We start from the raw sequence: 24,095 nt of genomic DNA on the forward strand, positions 1-24,095 counted from the left end.
CACCTGTGTTTCTGCCCTGAGAATGGAAATTTAGCCACAGTGACCCTCACTTCTCACCTCTAGGTTTGATTACTGTAATGTGCTCTATGTGGGGCTGCCCCAGAAGATGGTTTGGAAATTTCAGTTAATCCAAAATGCCAAGGCTGTTTCTGTTTTTGCATAACAGAGCCAATGGAATGTTTTCTTAGACACAATGCTGACGCACCAGAATCTCCACTGTATCTCCAAGAGCCTTCACTGTCTTCTCCTTCTCTTCATTCTGCTTTTGAGACTGCTCAAGTAATGCAGTAAGCTCCATCACCCTGGGAAAACAACAGCAGCATTTACAGCACACCTGTTTTTCACTAAAACTGGTGAAAATTTGCATAGCATTTCAGCCTGACACAATAGAAGACAATGATCTCTGAACACACTTTCAGTTATATGAGAACTTCAGTTTCTTAGCAACATCCTATTATTGAATCAATGTGTTCCAGATTGTTCTTTTTATCAAATTTATCATAAAAAATATTAAATTACCTATGCAGAGCAGGATGAGAAACTCTATCTGATCATGCATATGCTCTCTTAATAAAACAACCACAAATCAATACACTTAATAAAGTCATCTAAAGCCAGATTATGCTAAAAACAATCAATTTAAGATACACGCATACTCTTACTCCTACATACAATTTTCACCTGAAGGGTCTTTCAGAGGAAAATTGCATGAGGCAGAAGGACAGAATTGTATAGAGACAGGAGAGAAAGAGATTCAGACACCTGTACTTATCAACACATGATGAGATAAGATTAATTATTTGGGCTAGTAACATGCCTCTTATTAAATCTAGTACCAGATAATCAAGGTATAGGATAGTAAGCAATTATGGAGAGATTCGTCCTGTCATTCATTCTAATACCTTGGAAACAGGCATGCATTTCCTAGTCATTCATATTTGTAGCCTAGGTAGATTCTATTTTCACAACATTTTACAGCAGGGGTCTCCCAACCTTTTTTGAACCTGTGGGCATAACCACAAAATGGTGGTGGGTATAACCACAAAATGGCCAACACAGAAAGCAGAGCCAACCACAAAATGCCAGGTTATGCATAATTCTAATAGTAACTCTTCAACATTTCTGGCAGAAACTCTGTTTAACAGGTTTCCTTTTAAAATGAACATACTGTTTTAAAATATTTTCTTGAGTATACATACCACTTACCTTCAGTCACTCAGTGAAGATCCTTGTGCTGTGGTGGCAGCTACTCCTAAATCAACATTTTTAAAAATCTGCTCAGATCTCCAATAGCTAATCAGAAGCTCTCCTGGGCAAAAATGCCATCTGGCCCTGCCCACTTTGTGAACACCCAAAAAGGTGCCCATACTGGGGACCTCTATACTACACCAATTAACTCTCCCAGCCATCTATACAGGTGTAACCTGTTTGGAAAAGGCGGGATAGAAATGTGAAATAATACATAAATATAAAGGCATCAGGCATTGGAAGAAAATAACTATCTGAAGTGATTTCATGTTGTCTCAACATTAAAAAAATAAGTGGGGGAAGGTAGTTTACCTGCCCTGAAGATCCTCTTTCAGAAAGTCTCTGCTGCCAGTTGCTTGTGCTTTCTGGCAAATATCTTTTATCTGATCAGTTTTCTCAGGCTTCACATCAAATTGCTGCTGTTCGATCTGACCCTTCAGGTCAAGGTCTCTGAATCGCCTAGCCTCCCAAGACTGTTGATCAGAATTTAGGCGGAAGCAATTGACAAGTATAGTGCCAGACAGCTTTACTTGCTCAGCATGTAACTCAGACAAATCTCTGAAACAGAAGCAAACAATACAGAAGCTAGACAGCAAAAATTCTGCTTACAGAAAAATAGTAAACTTTTCCTGATATTTCTATAATCTAAAAATATTGCAGGAAAATTTCAAATCCCTAGAATCAATTTTATTGAACATATATATAGGTGGATATCATATGATCAACTGTGTTAATTCTAGAATATTGCAATCCCGGACTTCTGGTTTCGGCGACTTGTTAGGAGCGGCTTAGACCGGCGCATCCAGAGCTGCTTCTAAATCTGTCAGTGGTGGGGTCTCCCCCAAAGGGAGACTCAACTCTGGGAGCCAGGAAGGGACCTGGAAGGCAAGCAGCTTGATTAGTCGAATGGGGGTGTCAGCGACAGCTGCCCCCCGATCCCAGCTCGCTCCAACCCTTGCTGTCCTGATTGCCATTTTTAAATGGCACAGGAGTTGACTGCCGGACTTCTTCTCTTCTTCACTAAGCAATTCTGTATCAGTTGGACAAACTGCATCACTACTATGAAGGCTGTAAATTTTCGGGTTTTTTAATACTGAATCCCGAAGCATTGTTTTGACAAGCAGGAAAAGTGGAGAGCTGGGGTTGAAGCAGAACTCAGACAGAGGCAAAGGCTGAGAAAGGGAGGGGGGGACTCTCTTTCTCTTTTGAGGCTTCCAAAAGTTCCTGCCTAACCTGGTGATGTTTATAATCCCTGTATGAGAAATATGAATCACACCAATTTCTAAATATAGAAAAGACTTGATGGCTGAATTAAACTGATTTGTATTAAACTTCTTTCTGGAGAAAGATTGGGCTTTGGGAAAGCTGTTTGCAAGTACATTTATATGAGAAGGACAGCTGGTTTAAGAAGTAATTTGGAGTTTATGTTGAAGTGCTCTGAACAAATTTATGTGAGCTCCAACTAGACATTTAAATCCTTGTTGGTTTTGTATACTGGATTATAAAATATAACCGGACTGTTGGTTGAAGGAAGAATACCTGTGCAAATTTTCAAAGTGGATTATAATCTCCTGATGGTGGCTGTTATGGATATAACCTTTTAAGTTTGGTCCTATTTTTTATATGGCTTGAATATTTTTGGCTTTTTATTTTTATATTCTTTTTTCCCACTTTTCCTTTTTTCCATATCATATTTGGAGTTTTTCTTATTACTTTCTTGGGAATATCTGGTTTAATTTGTGCTGGTTTATTCTAATTTTTTCTTTTTCTTTTTCTTCTTTTTTTCTCTTGGGCTGTTTGTTTAATTTTTAATTTTTGATCTCACCTGTGGATTATAAATGCGGCATTCAGGCCTGGATTACAATTTATAATCTGAAGCAGTTGGGTGAGTTTGCTATGACTTGGATTTTATTTGAGCTATCATCATTAGAAGAGACGTCACAGATAATTGTTTCTGTTTCAGCGAGTTGAACTGTTTTGGCTAGGTGGCATTAAGGATGTTGTACTAAAAAGATTTTGTTTACTACTAGTCTTATCATTGTTTTGGGTTTGGTAAATTGTTGACAGAAGCTAGAAGCTGTTTCTTTAAAAACACTGTATAATACTGGCATTGCCTGGCAGATATTAGCTTATCTAATATAAACAGATTCCAAAACAAATCTTTAAGATGCAGTACACGGATTTTGTGGTTGTGAGTGCAATTATATTAATGATGGAAAATAAAGCTGCGAATGGCTTTAAAGAAACAACAACAAAAAAAGACAATCGAGAAGGTAAACCACCAATTCCTTCACTCAGCTCCTCATCCGGTCCAGGGAAATTTACGACCATGCAGGGAGATATAAAAGAGATGCAAAATACTCTACTAACTGCCATAGCACAGCTGACTGGTAAAGTAGATAATATAGGAGAGCAGATGGCAGAGATCAAACAAGAGCTTCTAGAGAATAGAAAACAGACAGCAGAGACCAATAAAGCCTTAAAGGCATTAGATGTCCAGGTGACAGATAATACACAAAAGGTGGAACTGGGAAAAAAACAGAACATACATGATACCAGACTCTTGTAATTGGAAATAGATAGAGCTGCCTATATGTTGAGGTTCCAAAACATATCAGAAGAGAAAAGTGAAGATTTACAGAAAATATTAAGTGAGGCCTTGAATGAAATTCTACAGGTGACTCCTCAAAGGATGGAAGAAGAGTTTGATCAAGTTAAGCGAGTGCCATCAAGCTTTACGAGATGGAATAAATTGCTCAGCGAAGTTCACCTGAAAATTACAAAAAAGGGGACCAGAGACGATATTTTAAAACAAGCAAGAGACAAACCAATGATGATAGCTGGAAATATGGTGAAAATTTTGAGATTGGTACCATGGCCAGTGAGACAAAAGAGGAGAGAATATCAAACTTTAACAAGCTTCCTGAAAGAAAGAGAAATACCCTCCATATGGCTAATGCCAGAAGGCCTTCTTTTTACTTATGAAGAGAATAGGTATAGGATAAACTCCATTTTTAAAGCTCAGAATTTTTTGGATAGAGTGAAGGAAAAAGAGGGGAAGGAAAAGAAGGATGATGAAGAGGAAGAAGAAAGCTCTGGTGAAGAAGATCCAATGAACCACAGAAATATCCGACAAGACTGCAGACTAAAAAAGATAAAAAAGATAGCGATAAGAAAAATCCATAATGGCATCAATAATTTCTATTAATGTGAATGGACTCAATTCTCCTGTTAAAAGGAGGAAGACCTTTAGATATCTGACAAAATTGGAAATGGATATAATTTGTTTACAAGAAACCCATATTTTAGCTAAAGACCAACACCTTTTAAAAAATAAGAAACTCGGCAGCTTATTTACAGCAACAGATACGAATAAAAAGAAAAGGGGAATGGCAATATATATTAAGGATAAATTTAACCCACAACTACAGTATGCTTCTGAAGATGGAAGAATCCTCTTAGTGGAAATTACGGTGTCCAACAAAAAAAATCCTACTGGCAAATATTTATGCTCTAAATGATCATCAAGAGAAATTCTTTCAAGATTTACACCTTAAGTTATCAAATTTGGAATATGTGGAATACTGCACAGTAGGAGATTTTAATGCAGTTTCTGATAGACAACTGGACAAAAAAATACATAAACATACTAAAAGCAAAAGTCTTCAATTACCAACAAGCTTTTGGAAGCTAGCAGAAGAACCGGATTTGGTTGATGTATGGAAAACAAGATACCCAAATTCGAAAGACTTTACTTATTACTCTCCCAGTCACCAAATGTAGTCAAGAATTGACATGTGTTGGCTCTCTGCAAATTTGATTAAAGATTTAGTTGCGACAGAAATCCAAACAAGAGTCATATCAGACCATAGTCCTGTAATGGTAAAGCTCAAAGGAACACGAATGAGAAGATCATGGATGTTAACCACCTCTATCCTGAAAGATGAAGATTTTCTCAAAGAATTTAAGGTTGAAATGGAATCCTTTTTCAAACAGAAAAGATGCAAGTAGTTTGGGATACTGCTAAAGCATATTTCAGGGACTTGGCAATCAGATATAGTGCAAAGAAAAAGAAAGAAAGAACTTGAAATTTTCAAAAATTAATGTTGCAAGCACCAGAAGCTGAAAAGAACTTAAAAGTGCAACCGACAAGACAGGAGTTCCAAAACAAAGTTAAAGAAACACATCAACTTAATTTATTACTCATAGAGGAGATGGAGATAAAATTGAGATATGCCAGGCAACATTTTTTGAACATGCTAATAAACCTGGAAGGTGGTTGGACTATAGAATGAGAAAAGAGAATGCCAAAAGAATAATATCGGTTTTGAAAGATGAGAATAACAAAGCGAAAGATCAAAAACAGGAGATATGTCAAATCGTGGAACAATTTTATAAAAAATTATATGAAGATAAACAAGTTCACAAAATAGATTTAGAAGAATATATTAACCAAAATAATCTCAATAAATTTACAGAACAACAAATTTTTTAAAATGAACCAATAACAATAAGGGAATTTGGAGACACAATGGCATCTCAAAAGAATGGTAAAGCCCCGGGTCCAGATGGATTGCCTGCAGAATTCCACAAAGCACAATTTGAATTTATCCTTAATGGGAAGAATAGCCTCAATAAAGATGAATATCCTGCCAAGACTACTATTTTTATTTCAAACTATCCCAGTACTCTTAAATAGCGGGTTTTTTCAAGAATTGAATAAGATGGTTTCTAAATATATTTGGCAAGGCAAAAAACCAATAATTAAACTAAAGATTCTGCAAGATTCTAAATTGAGAGCAGGTATGGGCCTTCCAGATTGGCAATTGTATTATAAAGCTTCTGTGCTCTTGTGGGTAAGAGACTGGATACTATTGAATGATAAGAGACAATTGCTGTTAGAGGGACATGATCTTAATTTGGGCTCGCATGCATACTTACAGTATCAAAGACTTGAAGGACATTCCTATTTTAAGAATCATTGGTTTCAGAAATCTTTGAATCACACTTGGTTATGGCTAAAAATGAGAATTTACCAGAAAATTCCAAGATGGGTATCCCCAGTGGAAGCATTCACTCATCCAAATCTTCTAAAACCTAACCAGAGCTATAGATATGATGACCTGTTGGGAAAAGATAATCAACTGAAAACCAGAGAAGAGTTAGAGAGCATGGACATTAAAATGAGTTGATGGTTGAGAATGCAAGTTGAATCTAGATATGCCAAGACAAGACGATAGGCTTTAACACAGAGCAATACACATTTGATAAAATCCTTCTAGGTCGTCAAGAAAAGCTAATTTCCAAATTATATGCAAACCTACTACAGATAAAGATGCAAGATGAAGTTGTAAAATATTGTATGGCCCAATGGGTGAAAAACATGGGTCATAATATTATGTTAGACGATTGGGAGAGATTGTGGAAATTCAATATTAAATTAACCAAGAAAATTTGTATAAGATGTTTTACAGATGGTATATGACTCCACAGAAGTTGTGTAAGATGTATACTAATATGCCTAACAAATGTTGGAAATGTGCTAAACAGGTGGGTTCTTTTTATCATATGTGGTGGACATGTGAGATGGTGAAGGACTATTGGAAAATGGTTCACGAATTACTACAAAAGATTATGAAGACACAGATTCAATTCAAACCAGACCTATTTTTATTGAATAAATTTCCTGAGGACTACTCTAAAGAGATGAGACATTTGTTGGCGCATATTAGCACAGCAATTTTCTACATTGTACAGAGAGTTGGACTAGATGACCCAGGTCCCGTTCAACCCTGTTTAAGGCAGACAAGAGAATCTACAGGAGTCAGCCAGCAGAAGACTGAAGAGGGACAAAGGACTAGGGAAGCAGACAAGGCCAGGCCAGACCCAGGGAAAGGGCCTATTGGGTGAATGACAAGGGGTGGATGATTGACTCCTCAAAGGAGGGCTTCACAGACAGGCTGGAGAGGAAGGAAGCAGCACAATGCCAGAGAAGGAGGCAGACCGCTGCTCCAAGGCAGGAAAGGAGGGATCTGCATTCTACCTTTCCCAATTCTGAGGCCTGATAAACTCCAACAGAGAAGGTACAACAGCAGAAAGAGGGGAGAGCAACTTCTCAGAAGGGGATACTCACAGTATAAATGACGTAAGTAAATCCTTATAGCACATAATGAAGCTATTCTTTTTTTATTCTAGGAAGCTATTCTTTTTTATTCTGAGGCTGATTCAGCTACCAATTTTTCTACCTTCTATGAACAATTCAATGTGTTACCATATAGATGAGGAATACTGTCAATAATTTAAATATATAAACCATGAATGCTGCAAAATTCAGAGCAGCTATATCTAGTACCAACATATCTAGGGAGAGGTTGCAAGTACATCAAGCCCCAACTACCAGCACAGCCCTAACACAAACTGTACAGAAAAAGAAGAGGATTTTCTCATGATGTCCACAATCACACCGTACCATCCCACTCTGCAACACACAAAACTTTAGCCACTGCAGAACACTGAGAGTTAATATCCCAGGGGACTGAAGGAAGTCAGTTCACTAGATGCACTGATTTCCCACAGAGGACAACTGTGGAGACCAGTGCAGACCCAAATTATACAGAGTAAATTTCTGCATAGCAATAGAGGTCATGTGATGTAGCTCTCTTTGTTGAGGTAATAAAAACCTGTACATGAAGTTTAGCAGTAAATAACTTTATATTTGACTAACAGAAGAACTTGTTCCTCCTCACCTGTCAATTGCTGTCTTCATCTCCAGGAAATAACGGTGTAAGGTCACCACCTGGCGCCATACACCAAGGATACGATCATGTTCTGCCCGCATATATCTGTCAAAATGCTACACAAATAAAGACAACCACAAGTAACTGCTTAGTTGACCTGTTTCAGGCCACAACAATCCTTTTAGGACACAAAGATACATCTTATTACAAGCACATTTTCTCAATCATTGATAGCAGCATTCACAAGAACATTAAGCCCCTAAAGAACAAGGAGTCTACATTATTAAACTATATGTAAATTTAAAGAAAAAAATCTGTGACATGGAAGCACTTCTGTTGTTTCACTCTAAGGCAGGAGAGTCAAACTCATTTGTTACAAGAACCAGATTTGACACAAATGGGACTTTGTGGGGCTGAGCCATGCATGTCATCAAATATAATGCTAGATAGCGGAGATATAAACTTTATACAGATAAATACAAATATTTTATTTTTAACTTAAAATACAAACATGCTTAAAACTCTTGTGATATTTTGTTTAAAATGGAAAGGTGGGAGAACAGTGGAATTTGGCAATGAAATTTTTAAAATAAAACATCAAGAAAAAGCACAAGGATCACAGTAGAAACTAAAAATATAAAATGATCTCAGTCTAGGAAAGCATGAAACGGCTGGCCATTGCAAGCTCCTCCCCACACCCATCCCCCATCTACTGAGATTGACAATGGCTCTCCAGTGTAATATCTCCCTTTGGCTGTGGGTTCCCAGGTTAGAGTACTCACTAGGCACCACTTCTCAGGTCCATTCAGCAGAGACAATTTGGCTTAAAGCATCAACTCTTTGTTAGCAATGAATTCAACTAGCCATAAATGCTGCAAAAGTGAACCTGATTGATCTCCACTTCATTAAAATACAGTGCAGCACAAAGTTAAAAGGAAAACACTGAATGGATTTTCTATTAAACAAAGATACTTCCTCACTGTCTGCAGAAAAGAGAGGCTGCCTAGTGCTGGGAGAAAGGGGCAAATTCTTGGCATCTGCTGTTATTCATCCCCCACATCCCTGCAGATCAGGAGTGATCAAACTGTGTCTTGGGAGCCACAGGTGGCTCTTTCACACATATTGTGTGGCTCTCAAAGCCCCCATCACCCCATCAGCCAACTTGGAAAAGACGTTTCTTTTTTAAAATCACTTCTCCAAGCCAAGCCAGAAGCCAGCTTGGAGAATGCATTTAAAGTTAAAGTTGCTTTCTTTCTACCTCTCTCTTTCCCATCTATTTGCCTGCCTGCCTGCCTTGCTCTCAAACATCTGATGTTCGTATCTGGTGGCTCTCAAACATTTGATGTTTATTCTATGTTGCTCTTAAGTTAAGCAAGTTTGGTCACCTGTGCTGCAGACCATCCAGCAAGCTAGTAAAAATAAAGCAGTTCTCTCTACTCCTTAACCTCCACCTCTCTACCATACAAGGGGAGGGGGACAAACCATAGCCTTTGCCCTTCCTTCATATTCTGCCCTGCTTGTCTGCCAGCAGGTATAATTAAAGCATTCCACCCACCTGCCTGGTATACACAAAGCACCAATTACAGAACAGCTCAAACAGTTATACAGAATCCATAGTAAGAATGGGTGTCCCTTTATACAGAATGATTACCAGACAGCAAAAGCAAAGGTCAGCACTACAGCAACTGCCTGAAACAAGGAACTTAACATTTCAATGATCTCACTGAAATTCTGACCAACTTCTTACTAGCGTTGCTCTGCCCTCAGGCTTGTTTTTCCCTAGAGGAAGCAATCAATTTCCCACCAATTGCTCCACGGGCACATTTTGACATGGGGCTCCTTCCAGTTCCCAGCACAGCATTGTAATCCTTAAAAGACAGCATCACAAAACTGTGCAGGGAACTGGAGGAAGCCCCACATCAAAGTGTGCCTGTGGAGCAACTGGTGGGAAATCAATTGCTTGCACTGGGAAAAACAGAAGCCTAGGGGCGGAGCAACGCTAGTGAGAAATCGGTTTCTATATTTCGACATAATTCTAATTATAGAAAGGCATCCCTACTTGATTTGACAGGGGCTCAGAAGTGTAGCATGGGCACATAATTATTTAAAATTGAAAGGGGGGGGGTATCCCTAAATGACAATCAATTTCTGGAGCAGTACAAAACTTGGTCAGGAAGGACTGCAAGTGCCAGGCAATCAGTTCTCCACGCAGCTGTTTTTCTCTACAAAGAGCTGTTTTTCTCTACAAAGAGACAGAACCAGTTTCCCTTGAGATTGGGAAGTAATTATAGCCCTATATATAATTTGAACCTGACCACACACACAGTATAGATCTGAGTGCAACCTGAATAAATTTATGTTCCTGCCCCACCCTTATTACCAACAGTTCCCTACCTCCTGTTCTTTGTGCCATTCCTTCTCCTTGTGCTCCAACTCTTCCTTGGCCCTTATCCAATCAGCTGTCAGTTTGCTGATATCTTCTCGAAGAGCTTCATTCACCTCATTGGCCTTGTCCAGGTGCTCCCGGAGCAAAATATTCATCCCAGCCAAATTTTCACATCTGCAGTTCAAAAGAAAGCTTTTTTTTTTTTTAGCAAACCTCAGTTTCAAATGCTCATTCTCATAGGAAATTGCACCAGCAGCATTGGTTTCTTCAAGCCCCAGCTAGGATTTGATTTACAGATAACATAATACCCTTGCTCACCTCTGCTTTTCCTCTTCCAGTTGGATTAGTGCTTTCTCCAGGCCATGGTCTTCTTTGTGATCCCACTGATGTGAACATGATCCCTTCATGAGAAAGACATGCATTTCAATCAAAATAATATTTTTTATTGTGCCTCCTCCCTGGCTTGAGCATCTCCTTGGCTTCATATGCAACTGCTTCCCCAGATTAATAAGCCAATAACATGAGCACAGCTTGAGATCTGTTTCCCTTTTGATATATTTTTTTCATGGTAAATCCCTAACCTGGCCTGAAAGAAGTAGTACACTGAAGAAGTACATAATTTGGGTGCCACTATTTTTAGGGACTATACAGTTTAGTTACTAGTTAGGGACATACTCTTGTCTTTGTTGAGTGGACACTGTGTTCCTTCCACTGTGATACAACATAAGTATCAGTTTGTGTTGCATGCTAAACACCTTTAATTAGCCCTTAAAGGTTTTACATGCTTGGTGATGTTTCCATATTCTGAAGAAACTGAGTAAGATCAGCCAATTCAGTGATCATGGTACAACCCCACCCTCCAAAATCTTAACAAGCTCTTGCAGCAAATATGCTCTTTTATAAAACTAAAAATATTCTTAGTAAAGCTATTGCTGCTATTATTTTAAGGAGACCAAAACAGAGAAACAGCAGAGGAAAAAGCTTCCCTTTCAGTCTTTTGAAACTGATTTGAATTAATATCATACACTCCAGACCAAGGTTCCCTCTAAGCTGAGTTAGTGAGCTAGCTCAGTTTTTTTAGCCTCTGGCTTACACATTTTTGTCTTACAGGAAGGATGGCCCCAGAGCACACTAATTTATGCAGTAGCTCACAGCTTCAATGTCAGTAGCTCATGAAGTAGAATTTTTGCTCACAAGACTCCACAGCTTAGAGGGAGCATTGTTCCAGACTCATTCAAAAATCAGAGCTTTTGGCTGCACACACAATACATGACAGTATTACACCAATGGAAATGCTGGCTTCATGTCACCCTTCTGTTTGCCTATGTAGGCATTTCTTGCTTTTTGCTTGTCACTGAAAGATGTGATTGGGGCATGGTAACACATAGTTCAGTTTTCTCTCAAGCATTTTTATTGTGAATAAAGTGCTAGAATCAGAGAAATTTGTGATATTAGGGCACATAGCTAGATGCGATACTTTAACACAGATGGGAAGAGCAAGTGTGGTGATTGTCAAACTGGGATCTCAGAAACCCATGTACAAATCCCCACTCTGCCATGGAAGGTTGTTGAGTAACTCTGGGCCAGTCTCTCTAAGCCTAAGCTACCTACACAGGGTTTTTGTGAGGACAAGATGAAGAAAAGTGGGGTATAAATGAAGAAAATAAATAAGGAAGAATTACCTTCAAGGAATGAGTCAGTTTCCCCTTGACGGAAACATTTTCTTTCAAGTTCCCAGCCCACTCTCCACTTTGTCAACAACAGTATAAGTACTTTAAAAGATAACAGCCTTTTTCCTTACAACTTACTCTGCTTGATTCCAGTTGCTGTTCTAGCTCTTGACATGAATTTCGATATTGTATCACCTGTAATGAACATAAGCTTGTTTATACGATTGCTTTGAATTTTTTCTTCATGTTTAGTTACTTATTTTCTGAAATTTAAATTTCAATAAAATGTAATAAAAGTATTAATAAGCAAATAATGAGCATGAGTTTATCTGTGAATGCATACAATAGCACCCCATGGGATATTTCTTATAACTAGAGAGGTTTGCCATTTTTGCTCAAGAAAGGCTTTGTGAATTGCACAAAGGATTAGTTACCCTTTAAAACCAGGCTGAACAAGAGCACAAGTGTTCATAGGCTCCAATATGTAAATAAAATGAGAGAGAAACAAAAGCAATTGTTTTTTAGGCAGCATGCCACCTCAAAGTACAAGAACAGTTTCAAGCTCATTGCATAAAATAATACATTGCTGCAGACATGTGCACTAATATGCAAATGAAATAAAAGGTTTATATTTGTAGAGATGCCAATCCATACATTGACACGGAACCTGCAGAAAGTTTTGCACCTTTTCAAAGCATTACAGCTAATATTCATGCAAACATAACCAGAATACAATTGTACAGCACAGAATGGTTTGAAGATTAGGTGGGGTTTGTACCATCTTACTGATATGTTCTCATAAAATGCATTCTTGCATAGTGCTCCATGAAATATCCATTGGCCTGCTACACTATGGTGATGGAAGACTCAACACTGCTCATAGAATAAGCAAGACAAACACAAGTACTTATCTGCTACTTAATGGGCTCCCTGAACATTATTTTTATTCAAAGTCATTGTAGAAGACTGACACAGATAGAAGGAAAAGAAATGCCAAGCATAATTTTAATTACAGACCTTCTACATGATATAACTTTATCTTAAGAATATAAACAACTCAAGAAAATCAGTTCCCTCTCATAAAGACCCAGCATCAGTAAGTCATGTGTATATTAAATTATAGTTAAACACTGGCTATGCTGTCAATGGCTTACATGGAGTCAACAATTAAGAGAGAAAGCCTCCAGACATGTAGTCCTAGAAATTGCCTCTTGATTCTAAAAAAATACAAAATATTATTGAATAAAAAAAATGCAGAGGCTATACACACTTAGCTGCCTCAACATACTGTATCATGATACATTGGAAGAACATAGACTATTGAAAGACAGTTAGCTAGTACATATATTGGGGGGGGGTGTGGGGGGGGCTCCCTCTGGGAATCCTACCCCCCCAGGGAAAGTGCATGCGCAATACATAGCCTCTCCTCTCCCGGTGTAGTGAACGCCGCGTGGTCACTGTCTGGCTATGCCTGGCAGATGGTCACTGCAATGGCCTCTCCTGCATTACTGCATCCGTAGCAACACCTTCTCGCTGGTCCCCCCCGTTTTCACAGAGTTTGCTACGTCATGGTGCGACCGAATTGTCCGGCGGTATAACCGGATGGGCAGGCTGGGCCCACCAACTTCGTCAGCCTAAGAGAAGGAAAACTCTAACATCAAACCCGGGCAGATAGAGCTCGTTAATGTAACACCTACCACCTGGAGGACTCACTGCCGGCGTCCCGGCTTACTGGGCCATGGCAGATGACCCCCAGGTGAAAGGGTGGAGCCAGTACCGCGCACACTGCGCTTCACCTAAAAAATTCCTCTGCGCAGGCCTGAAGGGCATATCCACACACACAACCCACAACGCATCAAGTCCTGCAGCGATAGGCAAGGGGCGAAACGGCAGGTGGAAGGTGCCACTGGAAGCCGCAGTCCCGATCCTGCATGTAGGCGGTTCAGGATATTGGTCGCCTGATGCTAACCCGGAGACGAAAGCATCTTTCGGCAGCACCCTGAACGACCAAGCAGCCTTATCTAGGGACAGCACTGCTTGCTCCACACGGAGAGGGGCCTAGAAAAGGTGGCCTAAACAAAGCTCGTCTCCCCCACCCCAGTTGGCTAGCCGCGGTCAACGGGCATCCTTACTTGCGGTCGAAAAATAACAACAAAGAAAAGGCATGCACCTGCCTCACAAAGTGTGCAAAGACTAAAGCTTGCGTGTTGGAACATCAGAACCATGCTTGACACAGTAGGCAGTGGTCGCCCTGAACGACGCTCTGCTCTAGTTGCCCACGAACTTCTCAGGTTGAATATCGACATAGCAGCTCTTAGTGAGGTCCGTTTCCCTGAGGAAGGTAGTCTTCAAGAACACGGTGCTGGCTATACCCTCTACTGGTCGGGTAAGTCAAAGGCTGAGAGCCGCCTTTCTGGCGTTGGCTTCATGGTCAGGAACTCCATTGCCTCCAAACTCGAAAACCTTCCAACAGGTCACTCAGATCGCATCATGTCCATGCGCCTCCCACTTCAAAACAAGCAGCATGCAACACTCTTCAGTGTGTATGCCCCAACCCTTCAAGCAGATCCTGCAGAAAAGAACAAGTTCTATGCTGATCTACGCAACCTCGTACGGAAGACCCCTACAGAGGACAAGGTGATCATCCTTGGCGACTTCAATGCCAGAGTAGGTAAAGACTCGGAAGCCTGGAAAGGAGTACTTGGCAAACACGGCATTGGCAACTGCAATGACAACGGGCGCCTCCTGCTAGAATTCTGCATGGAGCACCAGCTCACCATCACCAACACTATCTTCCAGCAGAAGAACAGTCTGAAGACAACCTGGATGCACCCACGGTCCAAGCATTGGCACCTTATCGACTACATTCTGGTGCGCCAGAGAGACCTTCGAGATGTCTTACACACCCGAGTAATGCCCAGCGCAGAATGTCATACGGATCATCGTCTTGTACGCTGCAATCTCCATCTTCACTTTAAACCCACACCCAGGAGAGGAGGTATCCCTCGGAGGAAGTTTCAGGTTGGCAGCCTCCAGTCAGCCGAAGTTAAAGCCGCCTTCCAGGCAAAACTCCAGTCAAGAATTGAGGACCTCAGTTGCCCCACAGACCCTTCTCCAGAAGCACTCTGGGAACACCTAAAAACTACCGTCCTGCAGATCTCTGAAGAAGTCCTCGGGTTCTCCACAAGGAAGAACAAGGACTGGTTTGATGAGAACAATCAAGAGATCCAAGAACTACTGGCAAAAAAGAGATCTGCCTACCAAGCACATCTTGCTCAGCCCTCCTGTCCTGGGAAAAAAGCAACCTTTCGCGCTGCATGTAGCAACCTCCAGCGCAAGCTTCGAGACATTCAGAACGAGTGGTGGACCAAGCTTGCAGAGAGAACCCAGCTGTGTGCAGACACTGGTGATTTAAGAGGGTTCTACGAAGCCCTGAAGGCAGTATATGGTCCATCATATCAGGCTCAGAGTCCCTTGCATAGTGCAGACGGCCAAGTGCTCCTCACAGACAAGGCATCCATACTGAACCGGTGGTCGGAGTATTTTCAGGTTCTCTTCAGTGCCAACCGCGTAGTTCAAGATTCAGCAATCCACCTCACCCCACTTCAACCGGTGAAAACAGAGTTGGATGAGATCCCCACCCTAGAAGAGACTGTTAAAGCCATCAAGCAACTGAAAAGTGGCAAGGCAGCAGGAGTTGATGGAATTCCACCAGAGATCTGGAAGCATGGGGGCACAGTACTACATAGCTCACTTCACAAAGTACTTGTCACCTGCTGGGAACAAGGCAAATTACCACAGGACTTTCGCGATGCAATCATCATCACCCTATACAAGAACAAAGGGGAAAAGTCAGACTGCTCCAACTACCGGGGGATAACCCTGCTCTCCATCGCAGGCAAAATCCTTGCCAGAATACTCCTGAACAGACTGGTGCCCACCATTGCAGAAGAACTCCTCCCAGAGAGCCAGTGCGGCTTCAGAGCTAACAGGAGCACCACCGACATGGTATTTGTTCTCAGGCAGCTCCAAGAGAAATGCAGGGAACAGAACAAGGGTCTGTATGTGACTTTTGTCAACCTTACCAAAGCTTTCGATACCGTTAGCAGGAAAGGCCTGTGGCAAATCTTGGAACGTTTAGGATGTCCCCCAAGGTTCCTCAGCATGATCATCCAGCTACACGAAGACCAGCGAGGCCAAGTCAGACACTGCAACGACCTCTCGGAGCCCTTCCCAATAGGCACAGGTGTAAAGCAAGGCTGCGTTCTCGCGCCAACTCTCTTTACGATCTTCTTTAGCATGATGCTTCAAAGAGCCGCAGTAGATCTAGATGAGGACGATGGTGTCTATATCCGCTATCGCACCGATGGCAGCCTGTTCAACCTGAGGCGGCTAAAGGCACACTCCAAGACAATGGAAAAACTCATCCGAGAGCTACTGTTTGCTGATGATGCTGCACTCGTCTCCCACTTGGTATCAGCTCTGCAGCATATGACGTCCTGCTTTGCAGAGGCTGCCAAGCTATTCGGCCTAGAAGTTAGTCTGAAGAAGACAGAAGTTCTCCACCAGCCTGCACCCCAGGAAGATTATCACCCTCCCTGCATCACTGTGGGTGAATCAGTTCTGAAGACAGTCCAGCAGTTCAGCTACCTGGGGTGCATCATCTCCTCAGATGCCAAGATCGACAAGGAGATTGACAACAGGCTGGCAAAGGCAAACCGTGCATTTGGCCGACTGCACAAAAGAGTGTGGAGCAACAAGCATCTGAAAAAAGGCACAAAGATCAATGTTTACAAAGCGGTTGTGATGACAACCCTCATCTATGGCTCCGAATCGTGGGTTTTATACCGTCATCACCTGCGACTCCTTGAGCGCTTTCATCAGCGCTGCCTTCGCACCATCCTCAACATCCACTGGAGTGACTTTGTGACCAACACTGAAGTCCTCAAGCGGGCAGAGGTTACCAGCATCGAGGCACTGCTGTTGAAGACGCAGCTGCGCTGGGCAGGGCATATTTCTAGGATGGAAAACCACCGCCTTCCCAAGATTGCCCTGTATGGCGAACTCTCCACCGGCCATCGAAATAGAGGGGCACCAAAGAAGAGGTACAAGGACTCCTTGAAGAAATCCCTTAGCACCTGTCACATCAACCATCACCAGTGGTCTGACCTAGCCTCAGATCGCAAAGCATGGAGGCACACCATCCACCAGGCTGTCTCTTCCTTTGAGAACACACGCATAGCTGGTCTTGAGGACAAAAGGAGATTGAGGAAGAATCGCACTGCTACAGGACCAACCCTAAATCAGACTTTTCCCTGCAGCCGCTGTGGCCGGACCTGCCTGTCCCACATTGGTCTTGTCAGCCACCAGCGAGCCTGCAGCAAACGTGGACTATTGCACCCTTCTTAAATCTTCGTTCGCGAAGCCAAGCCGAGTAGAGTAGATATTAGCCACTTTTACCCATTCAAAGCAAATATGGACATTAAGGAAACTGCAGCTGCTATCAGTAAAAATTACTCATTGAACAAGGCATCTCTTGAAAACTAAATAGTAACCCTTAAAAATGACATTTTTCTCAAGACCCATGCTGAGCAAGAATCATTTTGGAAACTAGTGCCTAGAGACAAATTTCCCAATTTGAGAAGATGCAGTGAAGCTGTACACTCCTGTTTCGGTTCAACTTATTTGTGTGAATGTGCGTTTTCACATCTGAAAATGACGAAGAGTACATAGCGTTCCAACATGACAGATGAACATCTCCTGGATTCCCTGAGACTGGCCCTCATGCAATATTCACCCAACTTCAAAAAGCTGGTGGATGAAATGCAGGCTCAGACGTCTCACTAATTAGCAAGAGCGAAGTTTTAAAGATTGCGCAAGATCAGCCTGGATCAATACTTGACCTACATTTAACACAAATTACTCAATCAAAGTTAAAGAAAGTTATTAAGACAGTTAAAGAAAGTTATAACAATAAAAATTTAAGAAAAACTGTTCGCAGTTCTTTCTGGATCTTCGTCTCTCTGTTTTGTTTTTGCTTATTTTGCTTACCAGTAAATGACAGAAGGTGCATTGTAAATGAGGGGGCGGGGGCAGTGGAACCCAACTTTGGTGGGTTAAAATCTAATTCAAAACTAATTTGAAACTTAATTTTCATGGTGGTAGATCACCAGCACTTTTGTTCGGAAAAAATAGATCACAACCTGTTCACTGTTAGACATGCCTGACATAAATAAATAATATACTTGGGTTTTTTGCACTCCTCACTAATCCTGTAATCCGGTTTTATTAACCTGTTTAGACACCATCAGAAACACAAGATGTACCTTTGCCTGCAGCTTCTTAACAAGGACTGCTTGCCTGTGCTGTGCTTCTTGTGAACTCTGTAACTTTTGTTGATAGGAAACCTCTTTTTCTATCATCTGTTGATGCAATGCCACTAGTTGTTCATCTGGCAATAATTGGACCGTCTGCATTTTCATCCTGTTGGCCCCTTGATCTCCTTCCATCTTAGGGTTAAACCAAACAGAAAACTTGTTTCATTAACCTGCCAGACAAGGTGGATCATTCCTGTTTCCTCAACAGCAGTAATGGTGTAGTGAAAAGACGCATCATATTTATGTAAATACTGAAGCATACTCATTATGATTCTGCACTAAAATGCAATATACAGACAGAAATTAATCTACTTTGTTTTTTGAAAGCAACAAGAAAGGGTCCTGGAGAGGTATTTAACTCTCTCCATAACAGAAGGCTTTTATTCTCTAGAAAAGAAAAAAATGGTACAGTGCAATCCTATATGGAGTTTCTCCAGTCTGAGTCCAATGGAATTAATGAGTTTAGACTGGAGTAATCTGTTTGACTGCCAAGGAATGTACAATGATCTTTCATTGAAAAACAGTTCCTTTACATTTGCAAACAAGAATAAGCCATGAGACAGTGAAGCTACTGAACAGTGTCTTCAGATCTTATGAGTACAACCATAATTATGGTTATGAGTACAATCTTATGAGTACAACCATATTTCTATACTTCCTAACAAAATCAGACAGATGGTTTCTCTACAGACCAAATTGGGGTTAATGTTCTTATGAGGGAAAAGGCTTCACAAAAATACTAATGAAATCAGAGCACATTCCAGATTTTGGAGGTTTGGGGCAGGGAGAGTCCAGGTCCCCTTCCCCCTACTTGCCATCACATCCTCCACTCACATACCCCTTTCTAACAGCCTGCCTCTCCCCCAACAGGAGCCCATGTGTCCTTCCTGGCCAGCTCTTTTCTCCTAGTGGTGCTGGACAGCATATGCAGCTGGGAGTTTTTTGTTTGTGCCTTGAGGGGAAAAGTATTCAACTAAAAGGCCATTATGTTTCAACTAGAAATGTTTTCCACAGACACCAAGATCCAAAGATGATTTCCTCAAGCAGTCTGTGTAAATCAATGCCTTTACCAATTCTGCCACCACCTTTAGGTGGGCACGCAGACCCACCATTCACAAGTTTCCCACCAGCAGGCCACCTTATGAACTTTTTAATTAAGGAGTTACTTCTCCACCACAACAAATTACATTCTTGTAGAACTGCCCCATGTGCATATAGGATTAATGCAAATTCCAACATGGAATGACAATGTAAGAATTCCATGAACGAGGTGTGAAGTCAGTCAGAGGCAGATTTCAGCCACCTATCCTCAACATCTCTCAACTCTTCAAGGGACATTAGATAAAACTTCCATTGGAAGTACCACAGAAATTAGTGTTCTTAGAAAGTGCACAGGAGTGTAGCCCTTCTGCTCAAGCACATAAAGCCTCGCATCTCAGATTTCATGTTACCCTAATAATACTTCAACGAACACAATATATTGATATACCTACTATAAAACTTTCCCAGACCAATGCTGTGCCTGTTTACTTGGGCTTATTTTCAAAGGAGGAAATAATTTGAATACAGCATTGCAATCTTTTGAATTACAGGTTTTAAAAAAAAAATTAGCTACACATCACAATTTTGAAATTTACAAGAACAGATACAGGAACTAAGAAGTCATAGCAATACTTAACTTTGCCAAAGGCAGACTATATTACCCTTCTTCTACCTCTGACTTACCAAACCCCAAGCCTCCCCGCCCACTACGCGATGTGCCTGAACATGCGCCAGAGATGCTCACCTCAGCAGGGCCGGTGAAACTTCCTTTCCCGCCCCCGCCTGGGGGCTCTCGTGGGGCGGAGAAAAAAGGTCGCGCCTGCCGTCAGAGTCATATTACACGCCCCAAACTCCTACAACGGAAACCCGCCCGCCTAGCAGGAGCGGAGGAACGGCTTGTTTTTTGCACTCCCCATTAGAACAGCGCCATGTCCTTGGTTGCCCGGGCCTTTGGAGCGCATGCAACCCTGAAAAAAAGAGAGGGTCGCGCAGACAATATCTCTAAGCCGACACATGTGCATACAACTGGCTCCGGCCGCTTGAAAATGCGGGAAGGCCCAGCCCGTTGCTCAGACTCCGGTAACCAATGCTGCCGCTGCTAGCCACAATCCGCCCCCCGCTCCCCTTCCTGCCGGCGGTCGGGATTTCCTGAGCAACTAGACTAGGCCTCTCATAGCAACCCCTCAGGCGAAAAACAAGGGGAGCAACCACAGTATGGCACGCTCACCGTTTGAGCCATTGGGTCTTACTTCTTCGTCATCGTGGTCCTCCTGGGTTCACTCGCATCACGTCTCTAAAACAGCGCCATGTCCGCTGGCTGGGTCTACAGCGACTGCTCCTGTCCTTGCAATTTGCAATTTCCAGACATACTTTTTGTTGTTGTTCTGCTCGTAGCATATACAGGTGCCTTTAAAGTTTAAACCACTGGAATCGGCCGAGTTCTGCAAAGAACCGAGCTGTAAAACTACGAGCCTGATAGGCACCCGGTTCCATTTAATTCGATGCGACTTGCTCATAATAACAAGACTTGGGAACAGATCCCAGTTGAAAGTTGAAATCAAAAGGACCTATTTCTGACTGAAGTTGAATTTAGTTGCGTAAGTTGGGTTGGTCTGAAGCAGCAGAATAAAATTTAAGTCCAGTGGCAGTTTTAAGACCAACAAAGTTTTATTCAAGGTGTAAGCTTTGGTGTGTAGACTTCAGATACCTGAAGTTCTGATTGAACTTCTAACGTTAGTTAGGATTGATGTTATGTCATGTAAAGTTCTAGAAATTCTTAATGCCTGTTGATATCTTTGACAAATTTGACATATGTCACTGAGCCCACTTTTTGAGCCCAGTGTTGATGTTCATTTATGAAAAAACAGAAAGGCTGTTTTGAATATGCTTGTGTTCAGATTGCTGCATTCTTGACCATGCAAAAAGGTTGATTTACAATATATTTTTTCTGCCATTCACAGTGCATAACAACTACAAGTGGAGCTTTGAAGGGATGTGCTACCCCATAACTGGAATTTTCACCAATTAATTGCAGTTGGCTGCTCTGAAAGCATAACTACTGGACTGTAGTTATTTATTAGCTCTCCAATCCACATAATAACATTTATCTGGGAAACTTAATGGTGTGTGGAGGGGGAGCATCACAGCTCCACTCATGATTTCCCCAGGTAATTTTTGGGGTAGGGCAGGGTATAAACAATAAGTGTAATGTAATGTGTATTTTAACCTTTGTTGTCAAATTAATTGACATAAGTGAATTCATAATGGCAAATCTCCATTGATTTACTGTTGGAATTACTGTTGGATCTGCTCCTAGTGCTGTAGCGTTCATACTGAACCCAAGAGGAACATTAGTAGTTTAGTTCTGAAGTGGTAGTGTGGACATGTATTTTAAGGCTGAAGCTACTGCTTGAGTAATATACTGCTGTATGAAGAGGCAGGTGTGAATGAAGCCATAAGAGTACAAAGGTGCGCTCTTGAGATTGTGCCAATAGTTCCAAGTTATATCAGTTCATACCAGTTAACTCCTAATACTCTTAATTTTCTGTACTTCACAGTACATCAGTTCAAAGCATATTTATGAGCATAGCAGATCTTTGTTAGTGATAGCATGGAGCTAGAAGATGTCATTTATGCCTGATTAATTACTACTGCATTCAAGGATATGGGGGGGGGGCACCTTTGTACTTCTGTCCTCTATGTACCTCTATGTGCCAAAGTCTCCTGACTCCACCCCCAAAGTCCCCAGATTTCTTGAGTTGGACCTGGCAATCCTTTCAGCAACTCCCCTCCCCCCCACATGTTATCTTGTTGCTAATTTAGGTGGATTTTGTTCTGTTATATTTTGTGGGGGGAGGATATGTTTCATTGGTAAAGGAGGGGCCATGGCTTGGTGGTAGAACATTTGCTTAAGGTCTAGGGTTGCCAGATCCAACTCAAGAAATATCGGAGGACTTTGGGGGTGGAGCCAGGAGACTGGGGGTGGAGCCAGGAGCAAGGGTGTGACAAGCATGCTGGAACTCCAAAGGGAGTTCTGGCAATCACATTTAAAGGGACTGCCTGCCTATATGGGACATCATAAATAGATCTCTTTCAGAGGGCTTTTTTCCAACGCCCCTGAAGGAGGCAGTGGTCCGCCCTCTCCTGAAAAAGGTTACATCAGACCCGGCCGAATTGGCTCACTATCGGCCGGTCTCAAATTTGCCCTTTTGGGGCAAAATTATCGAGAGGGCTGTGGCATTGCTATTACAGGGCTTCTTGGATGACGCTTCCACCTTGGATCTATACCAGTCCGGCTTCTGTCCAGGCCATGGGGTGGAGACGGTGTTAGTCGCCCTCATGGATGATCTCCGGCGACACCTGGATCGAGGCGGCTCGGCAGTACTGCTGCTGTTAGACCTATTGGCCGCGTTCGATATGGTCGATCATTGGCTGCTGACCCGCCGCCTTGCCGACGCAGGAATTCAGGGGCTAGCCCTACAATGGCTTTCCTCCTTCCTTGAGGGTTGGGGACAAAGGGTGGCAGTTGGAGGAGAGATGTCCCAGAGACACCCACTTAATTGTGGGGTGCCTCAAGGGGCAGTTCTCTCCCCAATGTTGTTTAACATCTTTATGCGCCCCCATGCCCAGATCGCTCAGAGACATGGGCTGGGTTACCATCAGTACGCTGATGACACCCAGCTCTATCTATTGATGGGCGGGCGGGCCGCCGACACCCCTATAGATTTGGACCGGGTGTTGCAAGCCGTGGTGGACTGGATTAAGCTGAGTGGGCTGAAGCTGAATCCAGCGAAGACAGAGGTCCTTTGCGTGGGTCGCGGCGAGCTGGGGGGAGAGATCTCCCTACCGGCCTTTGACAGTGCATCACTGATACCAGTGCGCACGGTCAAAAGCCTGGGGGTGCTACTGGAGTCCTCCCTGACAATGGAGGCATAGATAGCAGCCACTGCTAAATCCGCCTTCTTCCACCTCAGAAGGGCGAGGCAGTTGGCTCCCTTCCTAGAACGTAGCGACCTAGCAACAGTGATTCATGCTACGGTCACCTCGAGATTAGACTACTGTAATGCCCTCTACATGGGGCTGCCCTTGTGCCGAACTCGGAAACTGCAGCTAGTGCAGAACGCGGCGGCCAGACTGCTAGTGGGACTGCCCCGTGGGAACACGCGCGGCCTATATGCACTGGCTGCCAATTGTATTCCGAGTCCGCTACAAGGTGCTGGTTATTACCTTTAAAGCCCTATATGGCCGAGGACCTGCCTACCTTAGGGACCGCCTCTCTCCATATGTTCCCCAGAGAACACTGAGATCCAGCTCCCAAAGTCTTCTAAAAATCCCTGGACCAAAGGAGGCCACATTGAAAGTAACGAGGGAGCAGGCCTTCTCAGTAATGGCTCCCCACTGGTGGAATCAGCTACCGGAGGAAGTGCGAGCCCTGCGGGACCTTAACCAATTCCGCAGGGCTTGCAAAACTACCCTCTTCCAACAAGCTTATAGGGAACTCTGAATGTGACATCTAGCCATCTGGATAGACATCCCACTGAATGTAGCACCTTTAATTTACTATGGTTTTATAATTTTTATGTAACTTTTAAACTGTATTTTAACTGTATCTTTTATGAATTGTATAATTGATCAT

At 42.3% G+C, this 24,095-nt stretch overlaps 1 protein-coding gene across 1 annotated transcript in view; it reads right to left on the reverse strand.

Moving 5' to 3' along the window:
- The window catches only part of CEP250 (centrosomal protein 250), a 60,382-nt gene extending 40,186 nt beyond the window's left edge, over positions 1 to 20,196 (reverse strand). The window contains exons 1-8 of the mRNA XM_060231063.1: positions 20,144 to 20,196; positions 18,368 to 18,550; positions 12,180 to 12,236; positions 10,690 to 10,772; positions 10,380 to 10,545; positions 7,995 to 8,101; positions 1,561 to 1,806; positions 206 to 302 (exon numbers count right to left, since the gene is read on the reverse strand). Of these exons, the coding sequence (XP_060087046.1) occupies positions 206 to 302; positions 1,561 to 1,806; positions 7,995 to 8,101; positions 10,380 to 10,545; positions 10,690 to 10,772; positions 12,180 to 12,236; positions 18,368 to 18,550 (939 nt within the window). The 5' untranslated portion in view covers positions 20,144 to 20,196. The remainder of the gene's footprint in view (positions 1 to 205; positions 303 to 1,560; positions 1,807 to 7,994; positions 8,102 to 10,379; positions 10,546 to 10,689; positions 10,773 to 12,179; positions 12,237 to 18,367; positions 18,551 to 20,143) is intronic.
- Between the last annotated feature and the right edge of the window lie 3,899 nt (positions 20,197 to 24,095).

This window comes from Heteronotia binoei, chromosome 2 (assembly GCF_032191835.1).
Source record: "Heteronotia binoei isolate CCM8104 ecotype False Entrance Well chromosome 2, APGP_CSIRO_Hbin_v1, whole genome shotgun sequence".
Classification (NCBI taxonomy): Eukaryota; Metazoa; Chordata; class Lepidosauria; order Squamata; family Gekkonidae; genus Heteronotia; species Heteronotia binoei.